The sequence below is a fragment of the Clarias gariepinus genome, chromosome 7 (genome assembly GCF_024256425.1).
Source record: "Clarias gariepinus isolate MV-2021 ecotype Netherlands chromosome 7, CGAR_prim_01v2, whole genome shotgun sequence".
In the NCBI taxonomy this organism is placed as follows: Eukaryota; Metazoa; Chordata; class Actinopteri; order Siluriformes; family Clariidae; genus Clarias; species Clarias gariepinus.
In genome coordinates, this window is record NC_071106.1 from 6,435,022 (window position 1) to 6,448,989 (window position 13,968).

The 13,968-nt window shown below is 38.6% G+C and overlaps 2 protein-coding genes across 2 annotated transcripts; both read right to left on the minus strand.

Annotated features, from left to right (window-relative positions):
- Positions 1-5,012: 5,012 nt before the first annotated feature.
- On the minus strand, positions 5,013-8,038 carry LOC128528018 (extracellular calcium-sensing receptor-like). Its single transcript, XM_053500730.1, has 6 exons — positions 7,935-8,038; positions 7,459-7,750; positions 6,564-7,376; positions 6,264-6,491; positions 6,052-6,175; positions 5,013-5,920 (listed from the first exon to the last, which is right to left on the minus strand). The coding sequence occupies exons 1-6, from the start codon at positions 8,021-8,023 to the stop codon at positions 5,013-5,015; spliced, it is 2,454 nt and encodes an 817-aa protein (XP_053356705.1). The 5' UTR covers positions 8,024-8,038.
- Positions 8,039-9,829: 1,791 nt separating this feature from the next.
- Positions 9,830-13,460, minus strand: LOC128527918 (extracellular calcium-sensing receptor-like). Its single transcript, XM_053500576.1, has 5 exons — positions 13,176-13,460; positions 12,199-13,011; positions 11,901-12,125; positions 11,681-11,804; positions 9,830-10,737 (listed from the first exon to the last, which is right to left on the minus strand). Exons 1-5 carry the CDS (start codon positions 13,431-13,433, stop codon positions 9,830-9,832), a joined length of 2,328 nt encoding a protein of 775 aa, XP_053356551.1. The 5' UTR covers positions 13,434-13,460.
- Between the last annotated feature and the right edge of the window lie 508 nt (positions 13,461-13,968).

Below are 13,968 nucleotides of genomic sequence, written 5' to 3' on the forward strand. Positions count from 1 at the left end.
TGCAGAGGTAAGGAAAATTGCCTTTGACTCTTCGCAAGCATTTCTGTAAGATCTGCCTGAAGTGCCATCCTACCCTGAGGCTCCACTATGTCAGTGTTGTAAAGTGAGTGTTCGTAACCTTGGGTAGGCCTGTCCATTAAGGTGCTTGACATCATGGGTTTGGCACTCACAGGCATGCTTAAGTGGGTTGCTCGGAGGTGTGATGGCAGTTCGAGGTATTCCGTTGCCGAACTGTGGTCGTGGTGGTCATTGTGTTCCGGTTCGGGGGGGGGGGGGCATGCACCACTTGTTTCGATGACCACGCTCCGTCTCGCAGGATGTTGTTTTTTACGGTCCTGGTACGAGTTTAGTTCAGCATCGGCCATTGCAAGCCCCATTTCCATTTCCAGCCTTTTCTTTTGTGCCTTTAATTGTGCTTGTTTAGCCTTTGGTTGTGCTTTCAATTGCTCTTCCTCAACCTTTAATCGTGCTTTCAATTGCTCTTCCTCAGCCTTTTGTTGTGCTTCCTCGTTCCAGCGCCTGCCGATCTCTCAAGGTTGCTGCTCTAGCCAGCAAAGCTGCTCTGTTTAATTTTGCCTTTCTTAGTCGAGCTGAGGATGCTGTAGATGTTAAGGACCTCTTGGATGGCGCTGACGTTATGCTTCCGTGCCTTTTAGGGGCGGGCGTCTTGAGCTCCAACATTAACACACTGTTGTTTGGCGAAACTCCATCGTCAACTGTTTGGGGCAACTTAAAGCGATTACTAGTTTCCGCAATCCACGACTTCACTCTTACCATGAATTCTGTCCTTGCGTCAATCTAGGGTGATACCAGTGATGCTGATCAGTTTCACGGTCTTCATTTATTGCGCACGCTCGCACTTTTACATTGCTTTCAATAAAGTCATTTAGCAGCCCTTCGTATTCGCGGCACTTGGCTTTAACGTCATGCAAATTACAAGCATTGTCCATAAGCACCTCTAGTTCATTGTATAATATAGTCAACTGACTCCACTTGCCTTCTCTAGCGTTTTTCAGTTCGTGAAGCTTGTCTGGAGAATCGTTTTTGTCGAGCACCATCACCCGCTCAGATTCGATGATAGCGATGTTGTCCTCGCCGTGTGACATGGTGAAATTTAAAGCGGGCAGGTCTGGCTTGTTGCTTTCGGTTTCGGTTTGCTTGTCGGCAGTCAATGCCCGTTTTTGAAATCGCACGCGTGCTCTTTACTCCACGTTCACACTCTTAAATCACTTATCTTCATTTTGCAGTGGAAAAAGCTTTTGACTTTACATGTACGTGCATGTTATTCATAAGTTTTGATGCGTGTCTTTTGTTACACAGTGTCACTCACGACTCCAGACGTTTCGTTGATTTCTTTGTCTCTTGTTTTATTTTTAACATCAAAGTACAACGGTTGTTACACTTTCTTGCATAAATCTACTGTAGTATATATATGCTTCCGTGAAATATCAGCAATTCGCCATTCATTCCCGCGTTAATAATCAGTGATATTTTATAAGGATTTAGCTCTACCTAATTTTATATTGTTTTGAGAAAATTCATTAGTTCTATTTGAAGCTTCTGAACATCTGGATGGAGCAGGAGCAGCGATTTAGTTCTGAACTCGCTTCCGTGAAATTATCGCTAAAACAATATTGAATTTGAACAAATCAGATCTACCAGCATCTAGCAGATAATAAACTATGCTGTGTCATAACCGAAGCAAACACCACGATTTTGCCTCGTTTCATTCAGTGTTGCTAGGCAATAGACCACCCGCCTAATCGGCGGAAACGTGGTTCACTTTGCTGCGGTGTATTATAAACCTGCGGAATGTTTTACTGCTTATGCTCACATGAGAATCATGTAATAAAAGCAAGGGAAATGTGGAAGTGATGTGTGGCCACTCAATGAGAACTAAACCAAAGATTTCTGTAACTACACTGAGTGTAACATTTGCATAGTAACATTTAACAGCTGATCAACTTCACTTTTCCATTTACCTTTAAGAAAATAAACTGTATTTTGTTTGTTTAAATTTAGAACTTTTATAACAGTACAAGAAGCACACACACACACACACACACACACACCTCCAGCCCTCGGTAAACATTTAGTCACTGTCTGTATGCAAATGAGTCAAGACATAGCCTAACGTAGTGTCATGTTGGATTTCAGTGGTCACGGTGTGGAAAGACTTTGAAAAAATTGCAGCGTTTTTCACTTACAACAAGCACAGCGATGAGTCCACGTCCGCTGAATTCGACAAATTACAGTTGTCTGACAGACCCTACGTAAAGCCTATAGTAAAAGCCTAAGTAAATGAATATAGTCAAATTTACCTCGTGTTCTCTAATATAAGATTATCATAGACCAAATCTAAGCGTTACATTTTTTAATTCTTGTCCTGTTGGCAGGAATCTATATAAATCTATCTAAATCTAGGATCTATAGTAAATTTGACTATAAAAAAACAACCAAAAACATAATATGATTTGTTCTATAGACTATCTGCTTTAACTGTCACAGAAACACCAGACTCCACCCTCAATTTCCGTTCCCAATCACCCAAATTCTGAGCACACACCTGATTCACATTACCCTCACACTTTAAATACACCTCACTTCTCTGCACTCACCGTCTGACCTCAAACTCGGAAACAGACTCCCTAGCCTGTGTGACCATCTAGTGATTAGCACGTTCGCTATCCGTTTTGTCTCCTGGTTCCTCACCTTCGTATCAGCGTCCAGATTCCTCGCTGTGTCTCCAGAACCTACGCCGCATCTCCGGTTTCGGCGCCATAGTGCCTTCCTCACCGCCAGTGATCGGATCCTCGTCTCCACCAGCTCCTTCATTCCTTCAGTTAAGACTTTCTGTTTTTCATAGCTTAAGTGATTTCCGTAGTTCTTTATCTGACAATAAACTCCCCGTTTGGGTTCTGTTCAATACGATTCTTGTCTGAGTCTGTGTCGCCGTAACATTAACTTAGTTTTTTTTTAATTTTTCATAATACAACCTTTCAGTTTTGTAAATATTCTAGTAACAGTGTGACAAGTCTTACTTTAGGTTAACCGTTTTTGAGAATTAGAACATCTAGCTAAGATAAATGGTACATCGTTAATTGATCAAATCTGGATTAAGAATATTTTATTTAGTTTTGTTTATTTATGTTTCACTGTTTATGACATATTGACACTAAAAAGCTGAACAACTTCACTTTTCTGAGAATTAGAACATCCAGGTTAGTTTTTTGTGTGTGTGTGTTATTATTAATAAACTAATTATCACAACATAAGTACACCAACACCATTGATCATTGATTCGGCTGAACTAATTCTATACATGTAACAGAAAATGTAGATGCAGATTCCCAATGTATAAATATGCATTCTAATATATATATATATAAAATACATACAGTACAGACCTAAAGTTTGGATACACCTTGTCATCTATCTGTCAATGTGTTTTCTTTATTTTTATGAACATTTACATTGGTAGATTCTCACTTAAGGCATCAAAACTATGAATGAACACGTGGAATTTCGTACTTAACAAAAAAACTTATCATCTTGACCTGCTAGGATTGAGACTCAACACCACAAAAAGCGTTCTCTTTTCTGCTCAAAGTATGACATATTTGGGTTACACATGGGATACGACCTCAATGCAGGCACAGCTGTCTCCTGTGTGTGTTGAATCTATTCTCAATACCCTAAAGGAGATCAAGCTAGGCCAGAAGGTAACTTTATACTACTTTTAGAGAGTGCTTGGTCTCTTCGCAGCTTTATCCACGGTGATACCATTGGGCCTTTTGCACATGAGATCGTGTCAGTTGTGGCTAAAAGCCAGGGGATTTTATCCAAGGGCCAATCAACAGAGGCAAATTAGGGTTACGTGCCAGGGGCCTCGTACCCTTTCTATGTGGTTTAGACCCTGGTTTTTAAATTTGAGTCCCACTCTAGGTCAAACGTTGTCGATGCTAATGACAGACACTTCCCTCATGGGCTGGGGTGCAGTCTTAGATGGCCGTCTATCTTCTTGCGTCAATTGCCTCGAAATGTTGGCTCTAATTCTGGCGCTGAAATATTTCCTCAAGCAGTTGAGAGGCTAACATGTCCTAGTATGGGTGGACAACACTACGGTGGTCTCGTACATAAATTGTCAGGGTGGACTATGCTCGCGCCGCTTGAACAGGCTAGCACACGAGGCTCTGCTTTGGGCACAGGACAAGTTCTTGTCCCTCAGGGCGATTTACATTCCGGGGCATATGAATGTGGGAGCAGATTTACTATCCAGACGAACTGGGGAATAGGAACCCCACCCCGAAGTAGTCAGTCAATTCTGGGAGAGATTTTATGTAGCAGAGGTGGACCTTTTTGCCTTGCAAGAAACAGCACAATGTCCCCTTTACTACTCTCTGAGTCCTCCAGCTCTCCTGGGTCTGGAAGCAATGGCCCATATATGGCCCAGACTACGTCTCTATGCATTTCCTCTGATAGCTCTGCTCCCAGGAGTCCTGCCGAAGGTATGTCAACAGGGCTTGCACCTCTTATTGATAGTGCCCCGCTGGCTGACCAGAGTGTGGTTCTCAGATCTAATATATCTCCTCGACGGCTTACTGTGGGTAATTCAAGTGAGAAGGGATCCTCTGTCTTAGGCACAGGGGATAATATTTCATCCCTTGCCCGAGTTCTTCGACCTTCACGTGTTGGGGGGGACCAATTAAGAAAGGCTGGTCTTCCAGCCAGTGTGATTGAAACTATACTAAGTGCTAGGGCTTCCTCCCTATTTTTTTTATTTAGATTACGTTTCATTTGTTAACGTTTACAGATAAAATCAAATGTTGATTTGGGGACATTTAAAGTTTCACTTATTATGTGCAGTAATTTTATCATGTACAAGGCAAAACTTTCAGTGAAGGTAATTTTAAAGGATATGTAAAAATATACCTTGCACTTTATACAAAGCACTTTACATATGCTAAATAATTTCAGCAGGGCATAGAAAATGTGAATATGTAAGTATTTAATCATTTTAAAGTTGTTTTGCCCATGATTTGCTTTTTAGTGTTTTTCTCTGGTTTCAGTATGATAATATAACACTTTGGAATGAATATGCAGATTAGTAACCCGAAGCTTGAAGATAGAATGGCAAATATCTCTACAGCTACAGTAAATTTTCCAGGAGAGCTGACATAAGCAGGAATAAAGGTGATCCACACTGCACAGAATATGAGCATGCTGAACGTGATGAATTTGGCTTCATTAAAATTATCAGGCAGCTTCCGGGCCAGAAAAGCCAAAATAAAACACAAAACAGCCAGGAGTCCTATATAACCCAGCACGGCCCAAAAACCTAAAGACGAGCCTACATTACATTCTAATGTGATTTTTTCCTTGTAGGACTTCATATTTTTGTAGGGAAAGGGAGGGGATATTATTAACCAAAGTAGACAAATAATGACCTGTACAAAAGTCAAGATTAGTACAGTAAGTCTCTGCTGTAAAGGACCAAACCATTTCATTACATTACTACCTGGAAGTGTAGCCCTGAACGCCATTAACACCACTAATGTTTTCCCCAAAACACAGGAAATGCAGAGGACAAATGTAATCCCAAATGCTGTATGGCGCAGCATACAGGACCATTTAGAAGGCTGCCCAATAAAAGTAAGTGAACAGAGGAAACACAGAGACAAAGAGAACAGCAGCAAGAAACTAAGTTCAGAATTATTTGCTCTAACAATTGGGGTGTCTTTGAATTTAAAAAATATTACACCAATGCAGACAGTAAATGATACTCCCAACAAAGAAAATGATACAAGAATGATTCCCATTATTTCCTCAAATGACAGGAATTCCACCAGCTTTAGGACACAGATATTTTTTCTGTCATTAGACCACAGTTCAGGTGGGCACTTTGTACATGATACAGAATCTAAAGAAAGAAAGAATGAATATTTAATTAGAAATTTAAGTACTTGCAATTCTATTGTGTTTATTATTCTAATAAATAAAAATATATTATACAAATATTCAACTATATTTGTGAACAAATATTTGCTATACCTGTTTTATTACTAATTTCTCCCTCTGCACATGGTATACAGTCAAAACAGCAGATTGGTTTCCCTTTCTGAACAGCCTTTCTGTAGCCTGGGGTACAACTTGGACTACACACTGAGATGGGCACCTGAAACCCATTTAAATTTTATATATTAATTCCTAGAATTTTCTATTGATCTAACACAGTGTCTGTTTATTCATATATTGTCATGTACCTGTAGTTTGTTGTGGGCCCAGGCTATACTGTTGTTGTTAAATGACATCTGAAGGTGTGTTTCCAAGGAGCCATCATAAAAGCCCACAGTAACTAACACTGTTTTACCATGTTTGTCTTGTTGCCAGTTCAACAGTTCATACCTTGCAGCTGGGTCTCCATTCTTATCAAAAAATACATTCTCTCCAGTGGAAGCGGTAAAATTGAGTTTCTGCAACTCACTAACTACCTAAATAAAGTATTGAACAATTATGACAAACAAACATAAGCCCTTTTTATCAGAATATACTCTTACACTTACCTGCCAGGGTTTATTATTTGTTATGTTTGTACATGCAATAGTACTTTGTTTACTATTCTCCAGCTCTGAACAGACATATCTGTTATGCAGGGAATAAGCCACAGCATACACAGCCTTGTACACATTATTTGCCAGTCGTAACTCTGAAACATCTGTATACTGGTTTTGAACCTGACTGATATTTTCATAACCTGTGCACATTTGTTTCACCTCAACACTTCCTTGTGTGGGAAATGTGCAGTCAAATATTGTCTCCCATAACTCCTTGTAAAGACTTACAGCAGAAGCTGGACTAAGTTTCGCTAGAAATTCCCCTAGGCCCTTGATTTGAGCTTTTGGCATTGCAAATCCCATTGCTCCTTTTAAAATATGTTGCCATTGAACATTGGCTGGGTTCACATCAGAAATCCAGGACTCGCTCCCAATCCACTGAAATCCAGTCATGTTCTGTAAGGCCATTTCCTTTAGAAGAACCCCAATGTCAGAATATGAAACAAATGCTACAATAACCTTGGAGGTTGAAGCTTTAATAATCTCAACTATTTTCAAAATCTTTTCTCTCGGATCTGTCCTAAAAAATGCTTTGGAATACTCAATGCAGATTCCCTCTTCTTTAGCTGCAGTGATGAATTCATTAATGCCATTGTTCCCATAATCACTATCACTGCACAGGGCTCCTACCCATGTCCAACCAAAATGTTTGACCAACTTAGCCAAAGCACTGCTCTGGTAGTAATCACTGGGAACTGTTCTGAAGAAAGATGGGTATTTTTTCCTGTCACTAAGGCATGCGCATGTTGCAAAGTGACTGACCTGAAATTCAAAGACATTCAATAACATGCAATTTACATAGTTTTTTTTTTTTTACTATGTTCTGAACACAAAAGAAGATTACCACAGGTATGATCAAGGGTCCCACAGTAGCAGCAACTGCAATAGTAGAGCTTGATGACGTTTGTCCAATGATTGCTTGAACTGTATCAGGGATGGAACAGACCATTACAGATGTATTTTTATCATTGCCATTAACTAAAGACAAGGAGGCTCTCGTGGTCATTTCTACTGATCCACATGAATCATAGATTTTATAACCGATTATGATCCCAGGAAGAATATCATTTCTTTTGTTGATTTCCTCAATGGCAAATATCATTGTTTGGGCATTTTGAAATTCACGGAGGCTTAAACTATAGCACCAAGAAAATGAAAGGATATTTATTTAGTGATCACTATAAGCATTAATACAACAGTTTTGTAAATATTATAAACCATGATGAATATTGTTTTATTATGAAATTAAAATGCATAAAAATATTTTTATATAAAAAAAATATATATATACATGTTTCTGTTTTGTAAATGTCCCTTTACCTTATGCATTTTGGTTGCTGAGGCCCAGATTTAAAACCTTGTGCTATCTGGTTTACTTTGATATGAAAAGAAAAGATACCTCCAATCATTATGTCCCCATCTTTGCTGAGTTGAGGAGGATTATGCAGGCCTATTAGGCTGCAGGGTGGATCAGCTGCTTTCACCTGAGTAAATAAAAGCCATGTGTGCAAGAACCTCATTCTCATGTCTCCCTAAATCTCATCACCAGTATTTGGGCATGTACATTATATAACACTTTGAATCCCACGTTGATCTGACTCTTGGGTGTGAGCTTAACAAGTGCCTTACATCATTATTTTGCCATGTTTTCAAAAAAGCATATATATTTATTGTTTTACACTGTTAGGTACATTTATTTACAAACATACTCTCAAATAAGACTTTATTGGGAACAGACCTAATAATAATCTAATTAGCCAACCATGTGGCATCATTGCAATGCAGAAATTCTTTATTGCAACTATAGGAAGGTTTGCTGTCGAGTCAATGTTTCAGTACCTGAAGCGAATGAATGCTATCCTCTAAAATTCACACATATAACTACAAGATGTGGATATAAAGACAATCGGACATTATGTTATAAAAGGGAGATAAAAAAAAAAGTTAAAAGGGAAAAAATTTGATTTCAGTAAGCCGTTTTTAGAATGAAATTACAATGGTTCACTGATGAAAAAATATATATGGAACATTGGGGTGAACAGGGTACAACAGCAAAAAACCATGACAAGTTGTACTTGTGTATACCTTAAGACCAATATCAAAAAAGCGTACAGGACACAGGCTTACCAATACAGTTTTAAAGAGAGCTCCTCAACTTACCGGTTGGCCATGTAGGCAAACTGTAGTGAGTCAAAGTTTGCGTTCATATTATCAGTTAGAGGTAACTCAACTCGCAATGACACAAGATTGATTTTTAAGGCCAGTCTGGTTACACAAGTCTGATTTTTTTATGGCTCAGACTCTGAGTCACTTTCGTATGTATGATAAAACTAAAAAAGACAATAGAGAAGCATTAGCCCTGTCTCGAGGGAAAAGGGGACTTCTTAGTTGTATTTTTGTTGGATGTGTATATTATGTTTCATTAGTGATTTTGTGTATAATTAATAAACTCATGTTATCTCCGAAAGGAAAAACCTCCTGTAAGTGTGCACAATCACTCCCACAGCTCACACACACAGCCTCCCCTCCAACGCCCTTAATCAGGGCTCTGTATGAAATCTTTTATTTTTTTACAGGCACCCAGGCGCGCTAGCACAACATGCTATCCCTCCACATCATAACACCGCTGCCAACATTCTTACTTAATTACTTACTTACTTTCATATCCTTTATCACCCAAATGAGGATGGATTCCCTGTTGAGTCTGGTTCCTCTCAAGGAACCATTCTTGCCATACAAACTTTCATAATTCTTTTGATTGTGAAAAGCTGATTTGTGACAATGACAATTGTTAAAAGCGCTATACAAATAAAATTTAATAATATTGAAATTTAATTCTGGTGCCAGACACCACAGCACACCCCAGAGGCTCTGTAGAGCCATGCCCCAAGGAGCCAGAGGTTCATTTGTTTGTTTATAGATGAAATCAAACTTTAATATGAGGGCATTTTAAATTTACCTTACCACATTTAACAATTTCAGAGTACAAGGCAATTTTTTTCGGGGATGACTGTATTAAAGAATATGTGAAAATACACCTTGGCTATGCAACATTAGACAGCAATAGTACTTTATTTACGAGAGTTAGGCAATTGGTACATGATTATGCTAATCATTTATAAAAGATTACATTTAAGGTGGAAGAACCATGAAGCAGTTTACATAGGATAAATCATTTTAGCAGGGCATATTAAAATGAATATGTACACATTTAATTATTTAGAATCTGTTTTGCCCATAATTTGCTTTTTAGTGTTTTTATATGGTTTCAGTATGATAATGTAACACTTTGGAACAAATATGCAGATAAGGAACCCGAAGCTTGAAGCTAAAATAGCAAATATCTCTACAGCTACAGTGAATTTTCCAGGAGAGCTGACATAAGCAGGAATAAAGGTGATCCAAACTGCACAAAATATAAGCATGCTGAATGTGATGAATTTGGCTTCATTAAAATTATCCGGCAGTTTCCGGGCCAGGAAAGCCAAAATAAAACACAAAACAGCCAGAAGTCCTATATAACCCAGCACAGCCCAAAAACCTACAGCTGAGCCTATATTACATTCTAATATGATTTTTTCCTGGTAGTATTTTGTATTTTTGTAGGGAAAAGGAGGGGATATTGTTAACCACAGTACACAAATAATAACCTGTACAAGAGTGAAGGCAAGAACACTGAGTCTCTGCTGTAGAGGACCAAACCATTTCATGACATTACTGCCTGGAAATGTTGACCTGAAGGCCATTAGCACCACTACTGTTTTACCCAGTACACAGGATATGCAAAGGACAAATGCGATCCCAAATGTTGTGTGGCGCAGCATACAGGACCATTTGGAAGGCTGGCCAATAAAAGTAAGTGAACAGAGGAAACACAGAGTCAGAGAGAACAGCAGCAAGAAACTAAGTTCAGAATTATTTGCTCTAACAATTGGGGTGTCTTTGTATTTTAAAAATATCACACCAATGCAGACTGAGAATGATACTCCTAACAAAGAAAATGATACAAGAATGATCCCCATTATTTCCTCAAATGACAGGAATTCCACCAGCTTAAGGACACATGTATCTTTCCTGTCATTCGACCACAGTTCAGGTGGGCACTTTGTACATGATACAGAATCTAACGAAAGTAAAAATGAATATTTAATAAGCACTTTACAGTAAATAATTGCAGTTCTGTTGTGTTTAATAAGAATGGAAAACACCACATATATACTCAGCAAAAAAAAAAAAAAAACGTCCCTTTTTCAGGACTGTGTATTTCAACAATAATGTTGTAAAAATCCAAATAACTTTACAGATCTTCATTGTAAAGGGTTTAAACAATGTTTTCCATGCATGTTCAATTAACCATAATCAATTAATTAACATGCACTTGTGGAATGGTCGTTAAGACCTTAACAGCTTACAGAAAGTAGGCATTTAAGGTCACAGTTCTAAAAACGCAGGACACTAAAGAGACTTGTCTACCGACTGTGAAAAACACCCAAAGAAAGATGCCCACGGTCCCTGCTCATCTGCGTGAACGTGCATTAGGCATGCTGCAGGGAGGCATGAGGACTGCCGATGTGGCTAGGGCAATAAATTGCCATGTCCGCACTGTGAGACGCCTAAGACAGCGAGACAGGGGGACAGGAAGGACAGCTGATCATCCTCGCAGTGGAAGACCACGTGTAACAACACCTGCACAGGATCGGTACATCCGAATATCACACCTGTGTGACAGGTACAGGATGGCCACAACAACTGCCCGAGTCACACCAGGAACACACAATCCCTCCATCAGTGCTCAGACTGTCCGCAATAGGCAGTCCATGAGGAGGAGATGCACTGCAGTACTTCAAGCAGCTGGTGGCCACACCAGATACTGACTGGTACTTTTGATTTTTAGCCTCCCTTCATTCAGGGACACATTGTGAAACATTTTTAGTTTATGTCTTATGGTGTTTTAGTGTTTATACAAATATTTACACATTAAGTTTACTAAAAGTAAAAACAGTTGAAAGTCAGAGGATGTTTTTTTTTTTTTGCTGAGTATATATATAATATAATAATTGTCATACCTGTTATATTACTGATTTCTCCCTCTGCACATGGTATACAGTCAAAACAGCAGATTGGCTTTCCTTTCTGAACAGCCTTTCTGTAGCCTGGGGGACAACTTGGACCACACATTGAGATGGGTGCCTGAAATGCATTTAAATTCTATATATTAATTCATAATTTGCTAAAAATGTACACTGAACTAACACATTGTCTGTTTATTCATATATTGTCATGTACATGTGGTTCATTGTGGGCCCAGGCTATACTGTTGTTGCTCAATGACAGCTGGTGTGTTTTCAAAGAGCCGTCATAGAAGCCCACATTAACAAACTTTGTTTTACCATCCTTGTCTTGTTGCCAGTTTAGCACTTCATACCTTGCTGCTGGGTCTCCATTCGCATCAAAAAATACATTCTCTCCAGTGGGAGAGATGAAATGGAGTTTCTGCAACTCACTGACTACCTGTATAAAGTATTGAACAATTATGACAAACAAACATAAGCCCTTTTTTATCAGAATATACTTTTAAACTTACCTGCCATGGTTTATTATTTGTTATAATTGTACATGCAGTACGCCTTTGTTGTCCATTCTCGAGCTCTGAACATCCATATTTGTTATGCAGGGAATAAGCCACAGCATACACAGCCTTGTACACATTATTTGCAACTCGTAACTCTGAAACATCGGTATACTGGTTTTGAAATTCACTAAGAGTTTCATAGCCAGTGCACACTTGTTTCATCTCAGCATTTTCTTGTGTGGAAAATTTGCAGTCAAATATTGTCTCCCATAACTCTTTATAAAGACTTACAGCAGAAGCTGGACTAAGTTTGGCCAGAAATTCCTCCAGGCCCTTGATTTGAGCTTTTGGCATTGCAAAACCCATGGCTCCTTTTAGAACATGTTGCCATTGGATATTGGCTGGGTTTATATCAGAAATCCAGGACTCACTTCCAATCCACTGAAACCCAGTCATGTTCTGTAACACCATTTCCTTTAGAAGAAACCCAAGATCAGGATAGGCGACAAATGCTACAATAACTTTGGAGGTTGAAGCCTTGATCAGCTCAACTACTTTTAGAATTTTTTCTCTCGGGTCTGTTCTATAAAATGCTTTAGAGTATTCAACACATATTCCCTCTTCTTTAGCTGCAATGATAAATTCATTAATGCCATTGTTTCCATAGTCATTATCACTGCATATGGCCCCTACCCATGTCCAGCCAAAATGCTTGACTAACTTAGCCAAAGCTCTGCTCTGGTAGTAATCACTGGGAACAGTTCTGAAGAAAGATGGGTATTTCTTCCTGTCACTAAGGCACCCACATGTAGCAAAGTGACTGACCTGAAATTCAAAGATATCAATAACACACTATTTACCATTAAAAGTTTAGTAGTGTAATAATAATTATAAAAGAAAATTAAATAAAATAATGCATAAGAGATTTGTTTATTCTTCTTTTTTTATATTATTATATTTAGTAGTTTCTGAACACAAAAGAGGATTACCACAGGTATTTTTAAAGGTCCTACAGTAGCAGCAGTGGCAATAGTCGGGGTGGTGGATGTTTGTCCTATGATTGCTTGAACTGAATTAGGTTTGAAGCAAGACATTACAGATGTATTTTTTTCATTGCCATTTACCAAGGACAAGGAGGCTCTTGTGGCCATTTCTACTGATCCACATGAATCATAGATGATATAACCCAATTTGACACCAGGAAGAATATCAGTTCTGTTGTTGATTTCCTCTATGGCAAATATCATCGTTTGGGCATTCTGAAATTCACGCAGGCTTAGACTAGAGCAGCAAGGAAACAAAAAGATATGCCTTCACAATAATCACCATAAGCACTAATATTACAGTGTATATATGAGAAATGGAGTCAGACAAAAAAAATTACTCACATTTCAGGAAAAAGAAAAACTTACCTAAAAATAACATTAATAATAATAATAATAATAATAATAATATACATCATACAATTTTTTCCCCTGAAGTTTGTTTAATTTTTTTTGGCTGACTCTATATATAAATTCCACTAATATCCCCTCACTTTAGGCATTTTGGTTGCTGAGGCCCAGATGTAAAGCTTTTTACTGTCTGGTCTACTTTGATATGAAAAGAAAAGATACCACCAATCATTACGTCTCCATCTTTGCTGATTTGAGGAAGATTGTGCAGCCCTAGTAGGCTGCAGGGAGGATCAGCTGCTTTCACCTGAGTGAATAAAAGCCATGTGTGCAGGAACCTCATTTTCATACCCCCCTAAATCCCATCACCTGTGTTTGGGAATTTATA

What these genes read in the sequence shown, in the direction of transcription:
- LOC128528018 (XM_053500730.1), bottom strand. Translation starts at nt 8,023, where the DNA reads ATGATTGGAGGTATCTTTTCTTTTCATATCAAAGTAAACCAGATAGCA. An exon ending in GACCCTTGATCATACCTGTG is followed by an intron (nt 7,377 to 7,458) that starts GTAATCTTCTTT and finishes TTTGAATTTCAG; the next exon opens with GTCAGTCACTTTGCAACATG. An exon ending in AGAAATTAGTAATAAAACAG is followed by an intron (nt 5,921 to 6,051) that starts GTATAGCAAATA and finishes TTCTTTCTTTAG; the next exon opens with ATTCTGTATCATGTACAAAG.
- LOC128527918 (XM_053500576.1), bottom strand. Translation starts at nt 13,433, where the DNA reads ATGATATTTGCCATAGAGGAAATCAACAACAGAACTGATATTCTTCCT. An exon ending in CAAATAATAAACCATGGCAG is followed by an intron (nt 12,126 to 12,198) that starts GTAAGTTTAAAA and finishes TACTTTATACAG; the next exon opens with GTAGTCAGTGAGTTGCAGAA. An exon ending in AGAAATCAGTAATATAACAG is followed by an intron (nt 10,738 to 11,680) that starts GTATGACAATTA and finishes TACTTTCGTTAG; the next exon opens with ATTCTGTATCATGTACAAAG.